The sequence below is a fragment of the Cimex lectularius genome, unplaced genomic scaffold (genome assembly GCF_000648675.2).
Source record: "Cimex lectularius strain Harlan isolate CLEC.00 unplaced genomic scaffold, Clec_2.1 scaffold11, whole genome shotgun sequence".
In the NCBI taxonomy this organism is placed as follows: domain Eukaryota; kingdom Metazoa; phylum Arthropoda; class Insecta; order Hemiptera; family Cimicidae; genus Cimex; species Cimex lectularius.
Window position 1 is genome coordinate 893,054 of NW_019392673.1, and position 24,030 is coordinate 917,083.

Here is a 24,030-nt window from a genome sequence, read left to right on the forward strand (position 1 = left end):
TGATAAAAAAGTGTTAAGGTTGTTTTTATTTTTTTAATTATCAGAAATTTTGTATTCCTTAAGCTCACATTTTCTAATTCTCACATAAATATTTGACCCCACAGTCACAAGATAAATTTTATCTCTTAGATAGCATTATTTCTATTCTTTCAAACTTTTATTTAATACGGTTTTTACATCTCTGGTTGTAGCAAGTTTAAAGATGTATTTCCTCATTTTATTTATTAGTTGCTTTTCTTTTTCGGTTGCTCTTAGCAACTCAAGTACAAGATTTTCACTTTCTCTGAACGGCCTTTGGCAGTTCAGGTTAGATGAACATAATAGCGGTATAAGCGATAAATGGTTCAATTTTGATTTTAGTGCAGTAAGTAAACTTTGTTGCCAATTAAATTTTGAAAATTGTTCATTTTAGTTTTAAGGTTTTGTTTTTGTACAATTTCAACAAGACTTTTTGATATAAATAAATTTGAATTTTTTAATTGGACCTTCTAATCACACATTTCTGTAATAATGTAAGATGAAATACTTTTGACATATATACAGGGTGAATTGCTACTCGTGCTACAAACTTCTCCAGTAGATTCTTCACCCTAAAATGAACAAAAAAGTTCATATTGTCCATGGTCCGATTCTCAACCATTTCAGAGTAATTTCGCTTTTTATCGATTTTGAAAGATATCACGTCCTGGCGTCGGAAAATCGTGATATCTTTTAATCTAAACATTTCTCTGAAAATCTAATAGCACCGTTGAAATTCCCGTTAATTTTTCAATAAGAAGATGACGGTGGCAAAATGTTTGGGCTAATTTTTTGTGTTTTATTTCAGCCAGAACTACAAAAAGAGTGGAAAATTGTGTAAATCGGAAAGTGTATAAAGTAATCCAGAGTTTCTAATTTTAGTCTCAGAAGGCAGCAAATTTGAGGAAAACTACCTGATTTAATAACGCTTCCAACGCACTCGTCATTTTCTTATTTAGTGGTTGTGAGACCAAGATGTTGATGACAAAAAGAGAAAAAATGGTGGTTCAAGGATTGCTAATGTTTGAGAGTGACTTGCTACTCGTGCTACAAACTTCACCAGTAGATTCTTGACCCTAAAATGAACAAAAAAGTTCATATTGACCATGGTCCGATTCTCAACCATTTCAGAGTAATTTCGCTTTTTATCGATTTTGAAAGATATCACGTCCTGGCGTCGGAAAATCGTGATATCTTTTAATCTAAACATTTCTCTTAAAATCTATAAGCACCGTTGAAATCCCCGTTAATTTTTCAATAAGAAGATGAAGGTGGCAAAACGTTTGGGTCTTTCTTCCTTGACCTTCTAGCTGTTTGTAAACTTCTTAAGCATTACATACTAAATGGGCATTAAATTAAATTAAAAAATTTCAATGGAATTATGATTTTGATTCTCTCTAAAAATTAACGGGGATTTCAACGGTGCTTATAGATTTTAAGAGAAATGTTTAGATTAAAAGATATCACGATTTTCCGACGCCAGGACGTGATATCTTTCAAAATCGATAAAAAGCGAAATTACTCTGAAATGGTTGAGAATCGGACCATGGACAATATGAACTTTTTTGTTCATTTTAGGGTGAAGAATCTACTGGAGAAGTTTGTAGCACGAGTAGCAATTCACCCTGTATAAGTCAACTACAAAAAGATTTCACCAGTGTAAATTTGGTTCTACTTTTTGGGCAATCGCTTAAATTTAGTGTTGACCCAGCTGATCGTCTCAATTTCTTTAATTTTTAACACTAATTTTTCTTGGAAATTACCAAATCTCATGATCATTTTGTATAGTGGTAAATAACAAATTGTAAAAGAAATTTGTCATTCATAACTTACATATTTGGCATTTCACAATTGGGAAGTTGCTTAGGAGTGACCACAGAAGATGAGACCTGTAGTTTGATCATTCTCATCTGTCTTTTTCATCATTGCTGGGTCTGTTCAGTCACAGCAAGGATAGGCAGACTAAAATATAAAGAAGCAACCAAACCCCAAGGGAAAATCTCACAACATACGTATTTTAACCAAATATAAACCTGAAATAATTTTCTTTAATATTTCAGGATGAATACATTGATATGCCAGTTCCATCAAGTTTCAATGATATAACTGTCGATCGTAAGCTGAAAAATTATGTCGGATGGGTGTGGTACCAGAAAACTTTTATGATTCCTTTGATGTGGGTCAATAACAAACACATTGTTCTCAGAATTGGCGGTGCACATTATTACACTATGGTGGTATATATTTTCAATAATCAGGCACATTTACGTTTAGTTTCGTTTATATATTCATAAGAAAGACAGTAAAAAAGTATTAATTACAAAATAATTTTAGTGGGTCAATAATAATTTGGCTGGGGAACATGAAGGAGGGCATGTGCCTTTTGAATTAGACCTGACAAAAAGTTTACCACACGATGTTGAAAAGTGTGTCTTAACCATAGCCGTAAACAATACCTTAAATAACTACACAATACCCCAAGGTTATTTGGTTTTTGAGAATGATACTACAAGGTGAGAATTAAGGAGCAATGTTTTATTTTATTACCAAGGGCTATTATTTTTTAAATTTATGTAGGTATCCATCAGGGTATAAAAACTATTATCACAATTTCGACTATTTTGATTATGCAGGCTTAAATGGAAATGTTGAAGTATATGTAACAAACCAAATATACATAGATGACGTATATTACAAATTAGAAAGGAAATTGAAAAAATGGTACGTACACTACTCAATATTGTTGGCGCCAACGGATATCAGTGGAGTAGAATGCACAGTCAGACTATGCGATAAAACTGAAGTGTTTGATGTTAAAACAGGTTGTAATAACACATTGCAAATTTTAAATCCAAAACTATGGTGGCCAATTTTTCATATGAATAAAACTGCTGGATATAGATATAAATTGACGGTAATACTTCTATAAATAAGTACTTGCAATTATATATAATAAAAAAAAATTGCAGATTACACTTAAAAACAAAAAGGGGGAAGAGTTAGACTACATGGAAGAACTGATAGGCTTTCGTGAGCTAAAATGGGATAACCAGTCGTTAAAAATTAACGATGAAAATGTTTATTTGCGAGGTTTTGGAATGCACCAAGATTCAGAGGTAGTACTGGCTGACATTTTAGAATAATAGTTTACAACAGAAAAATTTTCAGATGAGAGGACGAGGATTTGATTTTGTCCAACTCACAAAGGATATTAACCTTTTAAAATGGTCGCATGCAAATGCTATAAGAACGTCTCATTATCCATATTATAAAGAGTTTTTAGAATTTGCAGATAAAAATGGTATAATGGTGATTTTAGAAACACCCGCCTGTAGTTTGAAGTAAGAGCCTGTTGAAACATTTCTTTAATTATAAATAATAATTGTTTCCAAGAGTAATGAAATTCCAGCCTTTTCGACAATCAAATGTTCAAAAATCACAAGAAAGTGCTTAAGGAGATTTGGTCAAATTATAAACATCATCCTAGCATTATAATGTGGTCATTGGCCAATGAACCTCTGTCAAATAACCCTGATTCAGAAGGATATTTTAAGTAAGTATATTCAAAATGTTTTTAAATAACCTGTTTTAATTTATATATTTTTTGTATAATTAGAGAGTTAGTAAAATTTATGAGGCAGATAGATCCAACAAGGCCAATCACATTCGTAACAAGCCAGCAAATAAATAATGAAAAGGCTGTGAGTAAAGGTAATTATTGTCTAGATGTATATTAATCGTTGACAATTTTGACTCCCAAAATAGGTACAACATGTCGATATCATCTCGTTAAACAGGTACAGCGGTTGGTATCAAGATGGTAGTAAGTTAGACATTGTGGCTTACCAAGTCATTGCAGAACTTACTCAATGGAATGAGAAGTATTTGAAACCTGTATTAATGACTGAATATGGCGGAGGCTCTATAACAGGCTTTCATTCAGTAAGAATAAAATTTTATTGGTTTTGTTGTTTTATTAATAAATATATATGAACGCCTTCAGTTGCCATCAGTCATGTGGAGTGAGGAGTATCAGAGCGATTTGCTGGAAGAACATTTTAAAGCTTTTGACTGTCTGAAGACCTTAGGATTTTTTATCGGAGAAATGATTTGGAACTTTGCTGATTTCAATACACCAGAAGGTAAGACAATATTACTGCGTACAAAAATTGAACTTTTATTTTAGCTTATTTTTTAAACTTGAAGTAAATTACCATTACAGAATACATTCGACCCGGAAGATGCGCTAAAGGTATTTTTACAAGGAATAGACAACCTAAGTCTGCAGCATTCATCAGTAGAAAAAGATATGCATCAATGATAAATGCAAAACATTGTAATTGTGAAATTGGTTTACATAATTTCATCACTGATTGTTAAATAAAACAATGCAACTTTTAAATATTTTTTTCAATATATTGTAATTCAATAAAATTTAAAATCAGACTATCAATGATTTGATGGAAAAAGTCAAGCACACCATCTTTTGTCTGACTTTTTTACACACCAAATTGAAGTGTTCTAACATTAAATATGTTTGCCTTCCTTTATCATAATCGCAGTCTTTGTTCAACTAGACATTGTCTAAATAGGATAAAATGTGACAGAACTATGACCTGGATCAAGCCACATATCAAATTATTTTTAAGGTTAAGTAAACAATACATATAAACAATAAATATAACACAAGATAGAAGAAACATTTCACTATATTTGTATTTTCTTTTTCACAAAACAGTATAAAAAGTGATGCTTTGCATTCACTTGTCACATTTCACATAGTGAATACAGTCTGAGTTGCTTTACTCTGTGTAAAAATATGCAAAATTACAATACAAGAGTTGATTTTTTCCAGCAAATTTTGGTAATTCAATTACCCAATTACTGTTTAAGTCAGTTCTTAAAAATAGATTGAGATCAGAAGATCATATTAGCATAAATTATAAAAGGAATCAGCCTCTTTACAAACTGGGCACTGCAACCAATATTGCATTGTTTATCCCCATTATTATCAAGCACTTCATTTTGTTTAATTAAGGCTTTTTACTGTGTTAATACTTTTTTAAGGGCTCCTGTGTGTATTCTTCAGCCCTGAGATTCACACTAACAGGGACATGTTCTGCTGGCAATATCTGCACAAGCTTGTTTCACTCCTGTGTCTATCCATATGCCTCCAAAGAGAACAGTGTCCAGTATCAATCTACCTATTATTCTAGTCTTAACAAGTTCTAGATTTAATAGTTCTGCAATGGTACTTTGATGAATTTTTCATGTGCCTCTGCCCTGGGTGGCATTCCCGTTTAACCGAGGCATTATTTTTAATCCATTGTCTCATGGATCCACGTTTTAGGCAGCTTGGTGTGCTGCGTGGTGTCCTCGTCGAACTTTCCTCTGCCTTATATGCCCCTAATCCAATCCCACCAAGAGCATTATTTTATTTGAAATTAAAATTTTAAAAATAATAATAAAAAATGGATGTACAATGAGACCCGAAAAGCCCACAGTATTTCAATAAAATTAAAAAACAAGATGTATGGAAAGGACTTAAAAGGGATAACCTACAAAAGAGATATAAAAGAAGGAACATCTGTTGTGGCAGCTCTAAAGAGAGAGAAAAAATGAAGATGAACAAGAACAAAATATACAGGAAAAGAATGGATGAAGATCTCTGATTTTAGTGTCCTGGCAGACCCATTCCTGATACTCATTTCATGATACAATGTAATAAAATAGATGATGAACAATTGGATTTATTTGTATGCAAAGAGTTACATTTTTTATTATTAAAACAAAAATATTAGTTGCTAGCAAATAAAAATATTGTAGTTTCCTGTCAAAAAATCTCACAATATTACTCTCCTCAAATACATACTCGATTGAACAAAAGCAATTAAAAATTATATGAAAATAAGTATTTTCATTATAATACACATACTTGCTTGAGAAATGGCTTCAAAGCAATTCAAATTGTACAGTCTTGGTAACTTTTTGGGGATTTTGAAAAGGGCAACCCCAAGAAGGTGATGGAATATTGTAGCAATTTTCACAAACTGACATATATTTATCAATCCCTCCAATCAATTCGACCTAAAATATCATAAATGACTTATTTGTCTATACTTTATAGAATTTTTATTAACAGTTTAGATTTTGTAATGGACTCTGGAAAATTTTAGTGTTTTTTTTATTTTTTAAATTGCATCATTGAAAAGAATGTTGATTTTTTCCCATCTCAATTATTTTTATACTTGCAATGGAAAATCTTTGTAAATCAGTACCAACATAATTCATTTGAATAAAATTTCTTAATGAGTTAATGTTAATAAATAAGTATGTTTATTATCCTCACCTGAGTGTCATCAGTAACTCGTCTTGTGAACGGAGCATCTTTGAAACAGCTCATACAAATTGAGTTAAGCTTTGTTACGCTTTCAGCAATAGGAATAAGATTAAGTGCATTTCCAAAAGGTTTTCTTTGGAACGTACCATCTAATGCTGCAACGATTATTTTTTTACCCGCATCGCACATTTCCTCACAAAATTCCACAACATCTGGAAACTGGCATATCCGCCATTAGAATTTTTAATCATTTTAAAAATTATGAATTTTAAACTTACAAACTGTCCCTCATCTATACCAATAACAGTATAGTTTATTATTTCATTTTTGATCAAGCCTAACTTTGTAGTTTTAATGGCAGTAATAGCATAACCGTCATGAGTTACTATTGAATCTTCACAATATCGGTTGTCATGTGTGTAACGAATAACAATGCATTTGTATCTTCCAAAACTGTACCTCTGTATTCTTCTAATTAATTCTGACGTTTTGCCAGAAAACATTGGACCAAAAATCACCTAAAATTGACAAATTCATTCAATTAACCTGCATAATATTGTTTATTATTTCAATTTTTTATTGACTTTATTGTGGATTATTTGTATTGTATTTTTTTCTTAGACCATTTTAAAAGGTAGGAGGTTAAGATGAAATTTTATTTATGTTGCAAGGTTTCAACATCAGATAACAATATACATATTTTTTCTTAATTTATGTAAAAATAAAAAAGTGACGTGTCACTTGGCTGCCTGTGCCTTGTGCAAGAAATGCATTGAAACATCACAAAATAACTAAAATTCAATCTTTAAACAAACTTCCTTCCAAAACAACCCAAAAAAGTAATATAATACTTATTATACTTATTTTTTCATTGATAATAATTGTTACTATCATTATGATTTTTTTAAGACTGTTGATTTCCAAGATGTCAATCTGACCTAATAAACATTTATACATAACATTTTAACTGTCAGATGAATTTCACTACCTTCAGAGCTGGCTCGAGTGATTTCCGTGTATTCAAATTTCAACAACCATGCAGACCTCATGGAGAAATAACAATGTTATGGTCACTGCATTGATAAATTCATTAAACAACTACAGTCGACTTTTTTTAAAACGAAACAATAATTTGAATTTCTTGATAATACGAACTGTTCAACAAGTCACTTCGGTAAGTCGAAAAAATTCTGTGCATTTTGATACACACAGTAATACGAAATATTTTAATAATAAAATTTAAATTTAAAAATTAATTCAGTCTTATATCTGTTGCCATTTCCATGAAATTTTGTGATTCCAGTCTAACAGAACTCAAGTTTTTTTTAGCGATGAACTCCTCAATGTGTTTTCTGCAGCCCTCAAGTGAATGAGTTTAATAGAATTTTGCAGAGCCCGGAATAAGAGAAAATCTGAAGGGGCAATGACATAATGAGTGGGTAGGGTAGCATATCCCAACCAAGCTATGACAATATCTGGCACTACAGCAAAGACATGTGTCTAGTAGAAAAACAATCCCCTTAGTACTAACCAACGCTGGTCGTTTTTGGTCAATTGATCCAATGTGTATAATATACCCTAGAATTAACATGTTTGGCGGATGAAGCTCATAATAAAGCACCCCCTTCCCATTCCATCACATGCACATCATCTTGGGACATAATCCAGCTTTTGTAGTTATGAACAGTGAATCGCTGTCTTTTCCGAGGATTTTCCTTTCTCCTTTCCTGTTATAAAGAACCCACTTGAAAAGACTCCAGTTATCAATTTTTAAAAATGGTCATTTACATTGTGTTTTAGAAGGAAATCATAAATGGAAATGTGGTTTAATAAATTCTTCTCAATCAACATATAAGGAGGAATTCATATAGCGCTCCGACAAACATATTTATCAGATCTCCAATGTTTTTTATGATATTGTTAAGTGTCTCTGTGATGTCTCGGGTCATTGTGTATGGGTTATTTGAGGTAAAAGTTTGAATTTAATCAATAGTGCCAGAGCATTTTGCATCTTCCAAATCAAAATTTCCGCTTTTGAATCAAGCAAGCCACTCAAGGACAGTGATTTATCCTAAAGGTCATCGTGGTCCACATCACATATTTGCCTAGCAATCTGAGCTATAGTTTCTTTTTGCAGTAATAAAAACCTATTAATGATGGCAATGCACTATGATTCATCAATTTTAAATATTAATAAAACACCTTATAAAAATAGAATTGTCCTGAATGGAACTGAAGAATAAAATAAGTGTGAAGAAGTGTGCTACACCTTTTCAGAGTATGTAAACAATAACTGGGGAAATAAATGTATATTCAAAACACAAGAGGTTAAAATTGAATTATTAATGATGGAACGGATTTACTATACAATTTATTGGGCTAGATTAACATCCCACTTGGAAGTCAGCACTTTTTAAAAACAAGACAGCTTTCCAAACTTCTGTCTATTAAAGGCCAAGAACAAGATGTAAAAATGAACTACTTAAATGTTTTGTATGTGAAGGACCCACTTCACATTCCCAGTAACCAAATTGGGAATAAACCCTTCTGATTCAAATCTGAAATGCAACTAGCCATGCGGTCTCCCTTGACCTGAGGGATAATTGATGGGGAACCCATGAATCACATTTCACAACGTATCGACGCAGGAATCGGGTTCTTATTTCTCTTGCTGTGTAATGTACTTGAAACCTATCTGATAGCTTTGATAGTTAATTTTCATCCCAATTTTCATTTTCATCCCCCAATGCTAATAAGTCATCCCTTTCACATTCGTTATGCTGCTACAAGGCAGGCCTTTGATGCATGTCTGTCCATTATGAAAACATCGGAATCACTGTCCACACGCACATTCAGTCTTTTTAAAAAGATAGTTCCTACATACAGTTAGTTGTTTTCAATGATCCGGATTTCAAGATTATGTCTCATTAGAAAGAGAATTTAATAAGAGTATTAAAGTACTCTTACAATTCATGCCAAAAGACGTGGTTGTAAATTCATTCAACTTGAGGATGAGCTATAAGCTTGAAATCCGAATCGTTGAAAACAACTAACTGTGAATAGGAACTATCTTTTTAAAAATACTGGATAACATACTCCACCATTTACCATTTCCACACATCAAGTTGTTATGTCATCACTGTAAAATCATAAATTCCGATGCCCAAGATTGAATTTATATAGCAAGCAATGCCTCAAAATTAACTTTATCTGCTTCCATGCCAAACGTAACGTAATTTATTCTAGACTGGATCAACCACACCTTGGAGGGGAACATGTTTTTCATTTGTATGTCAGCTCTTAAAAACATAAATAATAAGATACACATAAAAATATGCAAGTTTCCAAGGGGTTCTGTCCAGTAGAAAGCCATGTAGAATATACCTATTCAAAAGAACGAAAATTCTTAATAAAATAAATCTTTTTTTCAGATCCAACTGACAACTCATTTGTAAGTCAGCTCTTAAAAGCATAAATAGTAAGATAATCATGTAAAAACGTGCTAACTTCTATGAGTGCTGTCCAATAACAGACCACACACAATACCTATTAAAAAGAAAGGAAATACTTAAAAAATAAATGTTTTTAGGTCACATTAACTTCTTATATGTAAGTCAGCTCTTAAAAACTATAAATAATAAGATAATCACACAAAAACAAATTGGCTATGAAACGTTCCGTCAGGTATTTCAAAAAAGATAAGAAATGCTGAAAAAAATTGTTTTTACAGCCAGAAAGTCATCTCACCTGGAGTTTTCCTTTCGTTGTCTTATTCATATTAAATAATAAACAATTTTTAAGAACTGAAAAATAATTAAAACCGGTTTTTGTTCTTTCCCGCGATTTCAATTTTATTTTCTTATAACAATGTTGTTAACTATTTTCCTGTTCCTGGTAACATCTGTTTCAACCGCGAAACCTAATCACAAGTCACGCATAAGTGCGTGATTATTAATTAACAGCATGTTTTTCATAAGTAATGATTTATGAGTTAAAAATATATATAAAATTAGGTGTTGTTTGATGTTTAATGATTGCATGGAAATCAAAGGAAGGCGGAAGGCTTTGTTCTTTTAAAAAAATAAAAATACAGCCAGAGTTACAATGACTTTTGTTGTTTGAATATTAAACACTGGTCCGTAAATCTTCGCTGTGTTTCAGCATTGTTTCACCATGTTTGTTATATAATCCAAACCCGACAGATATTTTTAGTTAATTATTTGAACGTGATCCCTCAGTTTCACTACTGTCTTTCTGTTTAATTTGCAATTTAATTATTCAATTAATTAATTGGAGTGTGAATTGTTGAGATGTTCTTAAAACAAGGAGGCCTATGCAAAAAAAGAACACTCAAATTGTAGTTCCTTTTATGTCAGCCGAGCATGTAACAAGACGATTTTAATCGATTGTAAAAACAGCTGGTTTTTTAACAGACTGGTTTGTTTTTACTTTATTTTTTTCATTTATTGATGTTGATAAAATGAATGTTGACTTATCTGTCAACGAATTTATACTATATTAATGTGAAGATTTGTGTTTATAAGTGAGATAAAATGATTGGATTTTTATCGCTAGGCTTTGTCAGCTTGTTTACAACTAGCTTCAACATTTACAAATATGAAACTAACTATAAACGGTTTCTTCTGTCCAATAACTGCAGTTGTGTCTCTTAATTTGCCACTATATGCTGTATTTTTCCTTTAAAAATGGAAACGTCGAACGAAAAAGGCGTTAACGACAACAACATCGGTAAGAGAGACAATTAGAATTTGGCATGCTTTTCCAGTGTTTCTTACACAAAAACGATTGTGGAAAGGGGAAAAGATTACATCTTGAACGATTTAAATTGATCATTTACACCTTTCGACATGCTTGTATTCACAGTGAAAGTCCTCTTTGCCAACCTTCTCTTCTTTATTTCTTCCTTCTATTTCCATTCTGTATGTATTATTGTATAAAAGCCTGCAATCTATGCTTTTTGCTTTTTAAATTTAGATCTGTCAGTCGAGGCGCTGTTAGCACAAATAGTGGAACTTAAATCAGAGAAGCAGACGGCATTAGAAGAATTCGGTGCACAAAGAGCAAAACTGAAAGATCTTTTCATGCAGAAAGAAGGTAGTCTTCAATATTGAAACTATTACATTTTTTTGGTTTTCACTGTTTTTTCTCTTTTACATTGTAATTAAAATGCCTGACCTTTGGTGGTAGAAATAAACAAAACAAATACTAAATTACATTAAATATTACGACTAAATGTGCTTTTTTTAATATTAGTAGTTTTGGAAATAAAATAGTTGCACCAAGTTATAATATATTCTCTTGAGTAATAGGTATTCTACTAATAGTTTGTCTGTTTTTAATCATTCTGTCAGTCCTTGCTGTTTAGGTCTGTCAGACATGTTTCAGTATAACAATAAATTATAATATTATAATTATATTATTAATTATTATAATTATTCCTCCTAACATCTACTTCTGAAAATGGTGACATCTCAAATTAACCAGTGTAACAAGAAAATCAGGCCAGAATGGTCTGAAATGAACAAAAAAGAAAGAGCAGATATCATACATTATTCATATCTTAGTTTTGTTAGAGACCGCTGTGGCCAAGTGGTTAGAGTGTCCAACTCAGGTTTGCCACACCAGTGTTTAGGGTGCCCTACTCATATTTGCCAGACTAGCGGTTAAGGCATCCTACCTGTATTTGTCACATCACTGGTTAGGACGTCCAACTCATATTTCCCACACTAGTAGTTAGGGCATCCAACTCATATTTGCCACATCAGCAGTTATGGCATCCTACTCGTATTTGCCACACCAGCAGTTAGGGCGACCTCATATTTGCCACACCAGCAGATAGGGCGTCCACCCGTATTTGCCACATCAGTATTTATGGTGCCAATTGGTACAACAGTATTTGTAACAATTTTGGGTTTGAATCCTGGTATAGCACATAGTTTTTTAACTGATAATTGTATGAAAAGTATATAGTAGAGTGGTTTGACCCCTTGTCCACATCACCTAACAGATAGTTGGGCGTTTTAAACCCTCCTGTATGATTTGAATTTACTCTATTGTAGTTTTACCCCAAATTTAGATGATATTTAAGATTTCTTTTGGAGTAATGAACCTACAGCTAGGTCGTTTTGGTCTGACCCTTGCTGTTTTTTTCCAGACACATTTTGCCCTCCCACCATCATCAGGTTGAGTTAATAGAACATACAAGCCAATCATTGGTATCTGATAGGTAAAGCCATTGAAGATAGGCAGACTAGGATCTTTTGGAAGCATAGGATAGGAATTTTTTATTATATCTGCAACCACAGAGCAATGCTGGATAAGGTGAATTTTGGCCAAATGAAATAAGTGTATATTCCAATAAATCTTTTGGCCTGACATTAATTAATGATTATTATTATTTAAATTGAATCCAATTTTTTTTAAATGCCATGTGCTTTTTTAGACACCTCAAAACATTGTTGTGTTTTTACTTATCCAGTTTTGCCACAAGGATGCAGACAGCTACATATTATAATATACATATGCAAGCGAATATAATGAAAACTTATTATATACATATTTAATTACATGAATAAATGTTTGAAATGGTGTTTATTTAACATGATACATTACAAAAGTGAAGTATAATACTCAGGAAAAAACTTATGGCTATATCATTCATTCTACTAGGTTCATCACCTTCAATCTCCAATTTCACAACTAATCAAAGTGTAGATCAATGATATACTCAGTAATCCACCATTGACTCTCCCACATTAATAAATACACATAAAACCATTTATTACATAAAACAACTATATACTAGGTAACTAGAAGAGTTAATGCGGTTACATTTGTTCATTTACATTTCTATTTTCATAGTATAATTAAAAATATATTTAATGTAAATATATAATATAAAGGAATAAGTGGCCACAATGGTCAAGTGGTTTTCATGATTACTCATCATTTTAAGGGTCCTGGGTTTGAATTCCAGCAATCATGAATTTGAACCCAATATTGTTCAAATGGCCTTTTTTTTTTTCAAAATTACTGGAACCCAGAGGATTAATATCTCAGTCAAAATACTCTCGTGGGAGAAAAACATTTTTTCAATATAAATTGGGTGCAAATCAAAACTTATTGTTTTGTGTTTTTTTCTTTTATAAACGGGGATTTGTAACAGCAAAAGACATGTCAACCCCTGGGAAACTGGTAAGCAAGTATGTTGAAGTTGATGAACCCGGGACTTTACCTAACAGTCATCCACAAATTCCGTGACAATGCCTCATCCATTGCGGCCAATGTTGCCCCAACATTAGTAGTTTAAAAAGATATTTCAATTCACAAAACATTAGAGAGTAGAATCTATCCTTTTCAACTATTGAATTGATATACTCACTCTATCAAAACCATTTTTATTAGAAACCTTATGCAACTATATTAATATAATAAAAAATTTTTTTTCAAATTATTATAACTTATCAAATAAATGTGTGGTGATTAGTTACCGTTAATCGATAATTATTCAGAAATTGTGCACTCTCAACACGACACGCAAGAATGGCACAATTACACAGAAGACAAACACTTTGAGCCCTGAAGATGATCTCAATAAAGATCGAAACATTGGTACGATAAAGAAAATGTTTTTCTGAAACCTACATCACACCAGACCGCATCTCACGATTTCTGAATAATTATCAAATAAAGTTCAGATTTTACTATGGCAACATATATGAACAACCATCAAGAGATTTATGGCTAAATATTTCATACTAATGCATGTATAATTATTTTAATTTGTTTGTTGCTTCTGGCATGTAGAGAAAGGTGGTAGCTAGATGTGCCCGGCATGATTAAACAGTCATGCCTCAGCTTAATTCTATTCCAAATTTGAATTCTAAATCCCCTTAGAACATAATTTTATGTTCTATATTGATACATTATATGATAATATTATACATGTATTACTCTGACCTGAACTATTTTATATTATCTATATAATAAATAGCCCAAATTTAGAAAAGTTTTCATTGCCAGTTTACATAATGAATGGACTGTCTATACAACCTCAAATATCCATTGGCACTACGACAAATTACATCTTTACACCATTATTATTATTATTAATAATAATAATTAATTGGTGTGATTTATGTCACAATAAATTGGATGTGTGGCATGCGAAAGAAGTTTTATGTAAAAATAAAAATAACTCTTAATTCTTGCTTCCAATTCATCAGATCTGACTTGAACAAATATTTATACAAAAAGTAGGACATTATCTAGGTAAATATTTAGGACATTTATCATTGGGAATAGAAAGCAGTAAACTTACATAGCATTTTTTTCCTAGTTTGGACTTAAATAAAACCTCTTTCCAGTGTTCATCAGTTTTTGCATCCTTTGGAGCAGGTCACATACTCTCTCCTGCACCATAGGTCCATTTCGAGAGCTGTCATCCCAGCCAGGATCCGTCGCAATCAGGTATTTTTGTTTAAAAAGCGCTCTCTGTCCATATGAGTGCAGGCTATGGGGAGTGACGAACTGTGCATCATTAGGGATAGGGCAAGGAGCGTTCTTAGGAGTTGATTAATCCCTAGTTCCCTGAGCATCTTCTTAATATGCTCTGGTATGCATCCTCTTGCTTCCACTACTACACCCACTGCTTTAAAAAAAAGTTGTGTGGTATCTACATGAGCTTCCCTCAGTACCCCATATTTTTGCACTGTGAGATCTGCCCTCGATCTAATGTGCCCACAGTTCCATACACCACTGCAAGGTATAAGATTAACTCCATTTTCGCTTGCAGCAACGATGTCTGGCAAGACATGTAGTGGGGAGATCTGATGGTGACCTTATATCCTGGCGAATAGGACCTGGAGGCACTTTCTTCAAGTGATTCTATGGGTACTTGGAAAGGACATTAGAGAGTGTCACATATCCTACATTCAGCTGGGAAGTTCAAGTCAGCCCTCCTCATCACCTACCTCGTATACATCAAATTAGTCCTAAGAAGGAGCCTACTGTGTATATGATAACTTCAAATGTTTATTTGCACTTTTAAAAAGTGCCTACTATCATCATTGTATTCTATCCTACACACAGCTACAATAATCAAAATGTCAGTTTCACAATTTAATATTCTTGGATAAAATTTAGATAAATATTTATAAGCAATCTCTGTTAACTGCATCCGACAGATGACCTACTCCACGTTTTAAGCTTTTGCACTTTTATACCATTGTGTATATACTTTTTCTTTTTCTTTTTTTTTAGGTTGCAGTTTGTTGTATTTTATTATATCAGCACCAGTTTGTGATGTTCCTTTATCATTTGTTATTAAACTAATAATATATGATAAATTCATTGTCAATTTACAATTTATTTTAATTTACTTCTTTTTGCAGATGAGGTCAATCTTTTAAGGAAAGAATTAGATTTAACTAGGATGCAAGTCACTGAGGCTGGTTTGGAGCTTGAGGCGAAAGAATTAGAGGGAATCAACTGTCAAGCTGAATTAACATCACTTCAACAACTTCTTAAATGTTGGTATTAATTTTTATTACCTAATTTTATATGTTTATTTGAGAAGAATTAATTTAAAGTATTGCAATTGGTAGAGCTTGTTATTTACAGGTCCTGGGTACTTATCCAGCCTTTGCACTTTTGCAATTTTCTGACTTTTTGAACTTGTGTTTTTTACAAATCAAATACAATAAACTTATACACAATAATATTATTTTGAAAAATAATAATACATTTACATATACATTTATTTAACAATTTAAGTGTTGGAAAAATTAATATTGTTCATTCCAGATTATTTACTCTTATCTAGCCATATGTTGCTTAAATAGAAGTGGAAGTATACCCCTTCGTAGACTAAATGCAAATAGCTCATTAACATTCAACTGATAAAAATGATACTTTGTTATGTGCCTGTTTCTCTTTTGTAGCTACTCTAGAAGAATCAAGCAGGTATGAGGAGGAAATACAGCAGTTGAAGAATCATATCGAAGAGCTGGAATCAGATTTATCTAATCTAAAAGCAAATCAAAGTAGCTCTAGCATGGTTAGTGATATCAGCTTGGGCAATCCTGGAACAATGTTTACAACATTTGCTAGAAAAGTCAAAAGTCAGCTTGGAGCCACCGATTTAGGGCACACGCAAGTAGACAGCTTGGAGGAAAATATGAGGAAGGTGGATGATTTCATATTTTATTCGACATGATTTGTCTCTATTGTTGCATTGTGTGAGTTAATTTGATTTGCTATGTTTGCCGTCTAGGCTAAAGAGGATGCCGAGGTGCTCAAATCTGTAGTCGTTCCGTTGGAAGAGGAAATCACAGCTCTTAAAAACAAACTGAGAGAGACAGATGATCAGTTACAGAAGTACCTAGCAAAAGTGAGTAATGTTCTTTTTTTTCTAAAGTCAGAAAAATTATCTGTTTGTAAAAAACAAATAATTGTACAATACAAACTTTCACTTAGGAGGAACAGATGGCAAAAGAGAAAGTAAACAAACTAATTGACATTGTAAGTTTGAAACCATTATTACAAAAATTGCATTTGAAATATGTACTCATAAACATTTTACTAATGAATGTTTTAGGGGTCACCTTCTGAAGCTCCTAAAAGTAAGACATTTTATTGTAATAAAATAAAGATATTTATAAACCGAATTTCATATGTATATTTTAAAAAAAATTTGAATAACATTTTTTGCTTTAAAATTGTACAGTAAGTTCTGTACGCATAATAAAAATTGTATTTAATGCATATTTATCATTCTATAGTTTTATAAATATTGAAATCTCTTCAAAAATATTTTTGACTAAATCTGAATAAAATATGTGCTGTAATTCAATATCACAGGTAATTTTTTTGTAACAAAAAGCAATATGTATTTTAAGCGTGTATGATGTGTTCCAATTATGAAACTCAACTGGTCCAAGCCCAAATAAAAACTAGTGAATTAGAAAGGCAGATGGCCGTGATGTCTAAGACAAGGGAAGAGTTAGAGAAAGAAATGGTGTTTAGAAAACAGTTGGAAGAAAAGTGGGCAGAATGCAAGGAGGAACACAAAACACAGGTAATAATATTTTCGACTATCCATTCTATTTCTGAAAAGCAAACACAGATTAGCATTTTATTACAAAAATATTACAGGTAACAGAATTGCAAAATGAAGTTAAAACAATAGAAGGAACACTTGTCGAGCTGAAAAAAACTTTTAACAACACCAGCGATAAACTAAAAAGGCAATTTGAAATCCTAATAGAAGAACGCAAAAGTACAGAAGAAAAACTTGAAAGGTATTTACCTATAAGTTTAAAATTAAAGCTCAGAATTCTATGCAGTAAAAATTTGAAAACGTGCAATAAAAACTTGAAAAACTGATCATTTTAGATTTTAAGTAAAAAAGCTTTTCTTGAAAAATCAAACACTTTATTTCACAATATATTTATATTGAAAAATCAAAATTACTTTTATGCTCACAAAAAAATTGAATTAAAATATTATAAAATTATATGTTAATACATAATACAGAAATAATACATATTTAATTGGTAGTCAGACTAGTTAAGCACATAGAAACAATAACAATCGTTTAATTTTTATTCATTGCATACATTTCGAGACTCCTTGCCCCCTCTTCAGCGATAACCTTTCACAAGCCTAGAAAGTTGAAAAAGGGACAAGGATTCCCAAAATATATACAATGTACAAAAACTAACTTTTGTTATTGTTTCCATGTGTTTAATTAGTCTGACCACCAATTGAATGAACAACAACTTAAGAAAGAAAATTCAGATACAACTCATATCTAATTTCTTTTTTATGAAACATAATCTCCTGCTGCTTAAAATTCAATTTAGAAAATTAACACTCCTCTTCTGCACTCATTACAGGGCAATTTTTTTTTTTTTTTTTCAACTTAGTAATTTTTGGCCTTCGAACTCCTTTGAATTTATCTATTATTACTTAGAGATCGTGAGATGCGGTCTGGTGTGATGTAGGTTTAGAAAAACATTTTCTTTGTCATGCCAAGATGCCAGATGTGTCACTGTTGTGACTGTTTTGACACATCTACACAGAAAACACACTTTTAGTGAGTACAAATATTTTGATTAAACCTAAAATTTCTATATCGGTAGACTAATTAATTGTATAAATTCGGTCATATTTTATATGTATTTGTATAATATAAGCAATGTTTATAAATCCCAGGCCCCGAAGATGATCTCAATAAAGATCGAAACATTGGCATAATTAAGAAAATATTTTTGTAAACCTAGATCTCACCAGACCGCATCTCACGATCTCTAAATAATCATTACAAATCAGTCACTAAACATTACAAATTTATATATATATATGTCACATTCAGATTTAAATGAACCGCCATTGCCCCTCCACACACTCAAACAGTGATAGGAGTAGGGGCCAAGAAAGGGCTATTTTTTTCAAGTCCTAGAACAGATCCCTTTCTGGCTTGTGTGGGTTAACAGATATTTTTGGTAAAAAATAAAATTTTGGTGTGCACACTATTCAAGTAAGTTAATTTTATTACTTTGACGTCAAAATAAAAAATAATAATTGTAATTTAATTTTGAAAGGATAAATATTTTTATAAAGAAGAGTAAAAGAAATAATATTTCATTTTAAAAGTTGTTAATATTTTAATTGTATTTACTAATTTGAAGGTCAAAATTTTAATAATAATAATAATAATAATCTTTCAACCGAGAATCAAATAACATTTTAAAATTAAGGTTTGTAGATTTAAGATAGGTTTGTTATTGTATAAAAGGATTCTTTAAATTAAAAATAATAATTAATTAAATATATTGTCATTTTATGTGAAAATATTAAATTGTAATTAAAGATTCAAATTTAAAAAACATTTGGTGTCGTATTTACTTTGGTTTAAATGAAATATAAAAGGTGCCTGATCGATAAATTAAATTATCGTATTCAGGTCCGATCGTAAAAACCTCTGGGACCTTGATTTCGGTTTTCCGAAATCAGGGTTGGGCCCAACAAAAAAAGAAGAAGACACACGCTATATCACATATATATATATATATTTAATTTCATTGTAATTTCTTTCTCGTTTTTAACCTTCTCCAATGATTTTTATGTGGTCGCTTAAAGTAAGATTTGTCTCCTTGAGTTTTTTAATGGCAATCGGCAAATTTCTTATATGTGACTTCAAAAGCCAAGTCGGACAAAATTGATGAACTGGCCAAAATCGATTTTACTTTAATTACAGATTGTGCATTGTAATCAATCTGGAATATTAATTCTTTAAATTTTAAAAAGTTGTCGCAGTAAAATAAAGCAGCTTTTGGCCAAATTCCCCAGTGACTTCAGGAGGAAGTTGACAGTTCATAATGGTTTTTTGACAAAACTGATGAGGAACTTTAAGAATTATTTTTTGCTATTACTGATCAATTTATTGATTTGAGTTTTTTTTTAATCTTTGTTCAATTCCTTTTCCTGTACATACATAAGTTGTTCTTGTTTTATTTTTTCAAAATGCAAAAATTCAGTTTTATTTATACCAGAAAATCTCAAAATGTGCAATTTCATGGAATCTAAACTTGATTAAAACACGCCGTCCGACTGGATATGGATAAATAACTTGATCTCACGATGTTCATAGTAGCTTAAAAAAAAGAAAAAAAAAGGACGCAATTGCAAGGGACCAAGTTCTATTTATAACATTTTCAATACACAAAGTGGAGAAAAAATAATGTTATTATATTTAATTAGAAGCAATATAAATCTTATTTTATTATTTTTGTTTTACATTTTCATGTTCATCCATTTTTTACAGATTACAAATAGAAAATGAAAATCTTGTAGGTAAACGAAATGCTTCAGCTACCGAGTTGCAAATTGAAAAAATTAATCTTCCAGATAATGTTGAGGTACTTAACATTGAAATAAAACAGAAATAAAATGATGTGAAAACTAAGTAATTCATTTTTAGAAACTACAAGAAATGTGGTTGGAACAAAGAGAACAATTAATACAAGCAAGGGTTGGTCAAGAGAGATGCGAGGAGAATCTTCAGACATGGGAATGCCTTTACAAAGCCTCAGAGGATAAGCAAAAACATCAGGAAATAACTATTTTAGAATTGCAGTAAGTTTTTTTTGTTTTTGTCTTATTCTCTAATCAAATCAATTTTTCCAATTTAATATTTTCTTCACAGAAAAGACTTGGAGCGAAAGCAAAGGGAAATACAAAAAGAAAACCATTTGTTGGAAAAAGCTATCCGCGACAAAAATTTACTCGAGGGTTTTAATGAATCTCTCAACATGCAAGTTGCTAAACTTGAAGAAGATAAGGTAATAATTTAGAATATTATCTTTTTTTATGGTTGGAGGTTAACATACTATTAATTTAATTGATATATAATATAAATATGTGAAGGCTGGATTGCCCTGCAGTTAAAACCTTTAAAACTTGCAATAAAAACCTCAAAATGTGCAAGAAAATGTAATAAAGCTCAAAACTCCCATTTAACATAGTAACATTTTTATTTTCAAATAAAATTAATTGTTGTTGTAAACATTGTTTATGATTTTATAAAATTAATTATTGTTGTTATTCTTTTCTAAAAACATTGTTTATGATGTGATCATCAATTGATTATACTCAAATTTTAAACTCAAAATGTACAAGTATACAACACAACTAATTTTTATAATTAAATTTAAAAATATGCAACTAGATAATGTTAATAAAATAAGTTTGAAAGTTCATAAACTATACACAGAAGAAAAAATAGGCAATAAACAATTTAATATAGAATTAATTCATCAATAACAAAAAATTAATGACACTAAAGTACAATAAATTCATTTTTCATTGTATTTCACACACATACACCACATATATTACTAAGTTTTTTCTCCTCCTGTTACCTAGAATATGTTTCAAAATAGACAAAACCTGCTATTTTCTTTAAAAACAATTTTGCAATCTGTTTTCAGTTCCTCGTAACCCTTAGCCATCACTTTTGTACTTTAGCTTTTAAGAACTCATGCTTTATTATTTTTTTACATGGTTCTGCTTTGTTACCAAACTAAAGACTGAGAAGTGATAAGTGAGAAATATACGCATAAATTTTTACTTATAAATTATAAAGTGCTTTGTCGAAGTTTTCAACTTCAGATGCCTAGAATTTTCAAAAAAATTGTTTTATTTTGACATACACCAATGCTTTGTTCTACCCTTTGCGTATTTATACATAAAACAATTTTTTGGAAAATTCTAGGCATCTGAAGTTGAAAACTTCGACAAAGCACTTTACAAAAAATATTTTACCTTCAGTTCATTTACTCAATACTGTTAACCCATAAAAATTATGTATTTTTAATTTTGTATTATTTATTGCATAAAACAAATAATAAACATTAAAAAAAAATTAAAAATGCAATTTTGCGCGGTAAACTGTAAAAATTTAGTGAAATAATAAAGCCAATATGTGCAATTTCGTGCAAAATAAGAGTGGTGTCAGATGAATGTCCTTCGATGATTCAAATTTCTGTCTTGGTTTGTATACTTATTTGTTGAACAGAATGCATCATTACTGCCACATCACTTTATGACATCTGTGTTTTATTGCTAGTATAAAACTATATAGGCCCAATAACAATTTATGCATTTTCAGAAAAAGTTAGAACAGAGCGAGAGCGAATTGAGAAATAGACTAGCCTCGTTACAAACAGGCCTCGAGAATGGGGAAGCTGTCCAGAAGGACTTTGTCATGCTGTCTCAGAGTTTACAAAAAGAACTGGAGCGTCTTAGGGGGCAAAATAATGTAGTAAGTACTTTGAACATTAGAAAAATTTCTCAGTTTAATCTCTAATTCTGAATCGTAGCTGAGGTGGGAACATGAAGAGGATGTATTATCATGTAGGGGTTGTGAGCAACCTTTTAAACTAGTGTCTAAGAAAAAAGTGAGTATATTATTTTCCCTCAACAGGCTTATTTCCTTTTAAATGGTATTTTTTGTATTTTAGATAAACTGTCGACACTGTGGTAGAATTTTCTGTATCAACTGTCTCAACCACAAAGTCACAAGCGGCCCGAATCAAAGGGAATCGAGGGTTTGCCAAGTCTGCCACACACTTCTCAACAGTGAAACAGCACCATACTTCAGTACGGAACCGCCCCAGCAGACGAAATGAACTCGGTAACAAAATGAAAATGCTAACAAACACATTATTCGAGATGCTAATCGTTAAATTATGATTGCACTTAATTTTTATGTGACGATTATCATAAACATTGACAGTAATAATTATTTTATTATTTTATGTCATGCCAATTACAGCAGTGTGCTTGCAAGAACGTGATACGATGTGGCTGTAATTTTTTTTTTTCTGTTTCTGAAGTCATCTCTTTTACTTTGCACATAGTAGTTTTACATTTGAATGCAAACTAGTCTTTATTTACTGTATCAGCTAAATATTTTTACATTTAAATATCAATTCTAAATTTATTTTTAATTCAAATTTTTCAAAAGCTATACATATTTTTTTATGTTTGTACTCAGTTTGGGTATTTATGGCCAATGGACAAGAATAACTATGACTTTCATCAATGTAAAAAATATTATTATGTGCAATAAGTGTACATAAAATGAGCGTAACATTATTGATAATAGTATGATTTTGTTCCTAAATTGGTGTAGTGTTGATGTCTCTTTTTTTGTCAACACTACTACAACTAAAAAAATAATAACAACAACATAAATGTATTGATAAAATTGTTATACCTGGTCTCCTCCAATTTAAGCTTAAAGGATGTAAGTTTAAATATGTGTAAAATATCATGTACAAAGTACAAGATTTAGTTTATAGACATTGCCTATTATAAGGAAAATTTATTATTTTATAAAACAGTTATATGCAATAAATTAGCATTTTAAATTGACAATGTTTTTAATATTCCAAATGTTGTGTTTACATTTGAATGTAACAATTGTTCCAAATTTTTGTATATAGAAATCAATCAAGAGTGATATATTTTTAGCTTAAATATTCTGATTGTATATAAATAGATTTATTCTCCTGGTATTTTCATTCATTTATGCCCTAAAATTCTATTAAGCAAAAGAAAATTGAAACAATTTATTATTTTCTGTAGGGGAAAATATAAACTGAAAGGAAATTAAACAGTCATAATTGCTAGAATTTACATTATTTATATTTAATGAATTATTGTGTTGGCTTAACATGAATAGTGTTTGATGCAGGAGCATGAAATGCTGTCGACCCTCTAGAGCTACATTTTTTTCATAAATGACCTTAATAATAATTATAAAACAGGAAAATATTTGTTTTACCTTTCTTCTAAATTAGCATTTCCACTGGTGGTTGTATCTCAAGAGTTATGCAACCAATAACAGCACCTAGATTCCAATTTTCATAAAACCTTTTTTGTTTTTCAAATTGTTTTATGATTATTTTGCTCTCCAAATTTAATTTTGTAATGCACCTACTTCGACAAGTTTTTCTCATTATTTGAAGCAGTAAAGTTTAAATTTCATAAAATATGCATCTTGTGTGATGTAGGTTTAGAAAAATATTTCTTTTTTGTGCAACATTTCAATCTTTATTTAGATCATTTTCAAGGCTCAAAGT

At 31.0% G+C, this 24,030-nt stretch overlaps 3 protein-coding genes across 6 annotated transcripts; 2 read left to right on the forward strand and 1 right to left on the reverse strand.

Moving 5' to 3' along the window:
* Positions 1–181: 181 nt before the first annotated feature.
* Positions 182–4,420, forward strand: LOC106669413 (beta-glucuronidase-like). Of its 2 annotated transcripts, none has more exons than XM_014398880.2 (11): positions 182–364; positions 2,079–2,255; positions 2,353–2,531; positions 2,596–2,932; positions 2,988–3,134; positions 3,187–3,359; positions 3,428–3,571; positions 3,635–3,719; positions 3,784–3,960; positions 4,022–4,160; positions 4,241–4,420. In XM_014398880.2, the coding sequence occupies exons 1-11, from the start codon at positions 203–205 to the stop codon at positions 4,396–4,398; spliced, it is 1,878 nt and encodes a 625-aa protein (XP_014254366.1). In that variant the 5' UTR covers positions 182–202; the 3' UTR covers positions 4,399–4,420. The 2 variants fall into 2 exon arrangements, with proteins under 2 accessions (XP_014254366.1, XP_014254367.1); XM_014398881.2 differs by having other exon boundaries at positions 2,079–2,252.
* A 289-nt stretch (positions 4,421–4,709) lies between these two features.
* LOC106669414 (thymidine kinase, cytosolic-like) lies at positions 4,710–10,327 on the reverse strand. Of its 2 annotated transcripts, XM_014398883.2 has the most exons (5): positions 10,106–10,327; positions 6,637–6,876; positions 6,368–6,577; positions 5,954–6,105; positions 4,710–5,424 (listed from the first exon to the last, which is right to left on the reverse strand). In XM_014398883.2, the coding sequence occupies exons 1-4, from the start codon at positions 10,133–10,135 to the stop codon at positions 5,971–5,973; spliced, it is 615 nt and encodes a 204-aa protein (XP_014254369.1). In that variant the 5' UTR covers positions 10,136–10,327; the 3' UTR covers positions 4,710–5,424; positions 5,954–5,970. The 2 variants fall into 2 exon arrangements, with proteins under 2 accessions (XP_014254369.1, XP_014254368.1); XM_014398882.2 differs by lacking the exon at positions 4,710–5,424 and having other exon boundaries at positions 5,749–6,105.
* Positions 10,328–10,700: 373 nt separating this feature from the next.
* On the forward strand, positions 10,701–23,084 carry LOC106669377 (rab GTPase-binding effector protein 1). Of its 2 annotated transcripts, XM_014398828.2 has the most exons (15): positions 10,701–11,107; positions 11,354–11,473; positions 15,772–15,909; positions 16,321–16,565; positions 16,653–16,769; positions 16,856–16,900; positions 16,977–17,001; positions 17,278–17,456; positions 17,534–17,679; positions 20,208–20,301; positions 20,364–20,518; positions 20,589–20,724; positions 22,053–22,205; positions 22,264–22,341; positions 22,405–23,084. In XM_014398828.2, exons 1-15 carry the CDS (start codon positions 11,065–11,067, stop codon positions 22,570–22,572), a joined length of 1,842 nt encoding a protein of 613 aa, XP_014254314.1. In that variant the 5' UTR covers positions 10,701–11,064; the 3' UTR covers positions 22,573–23,084. The 2 variants fall into 2 exon arrangements, with proteins under 2 accessions (XP_014254314.1, XP_024081138.1); XM_024225370.1 differs by lacking the exon at positions 11,354–11,473 and having other exon boundaries at positions 10,742–11,107.
* The last annotated feature ends 946 nt before the right edge of the window (positions 23,085–24,030 follow it).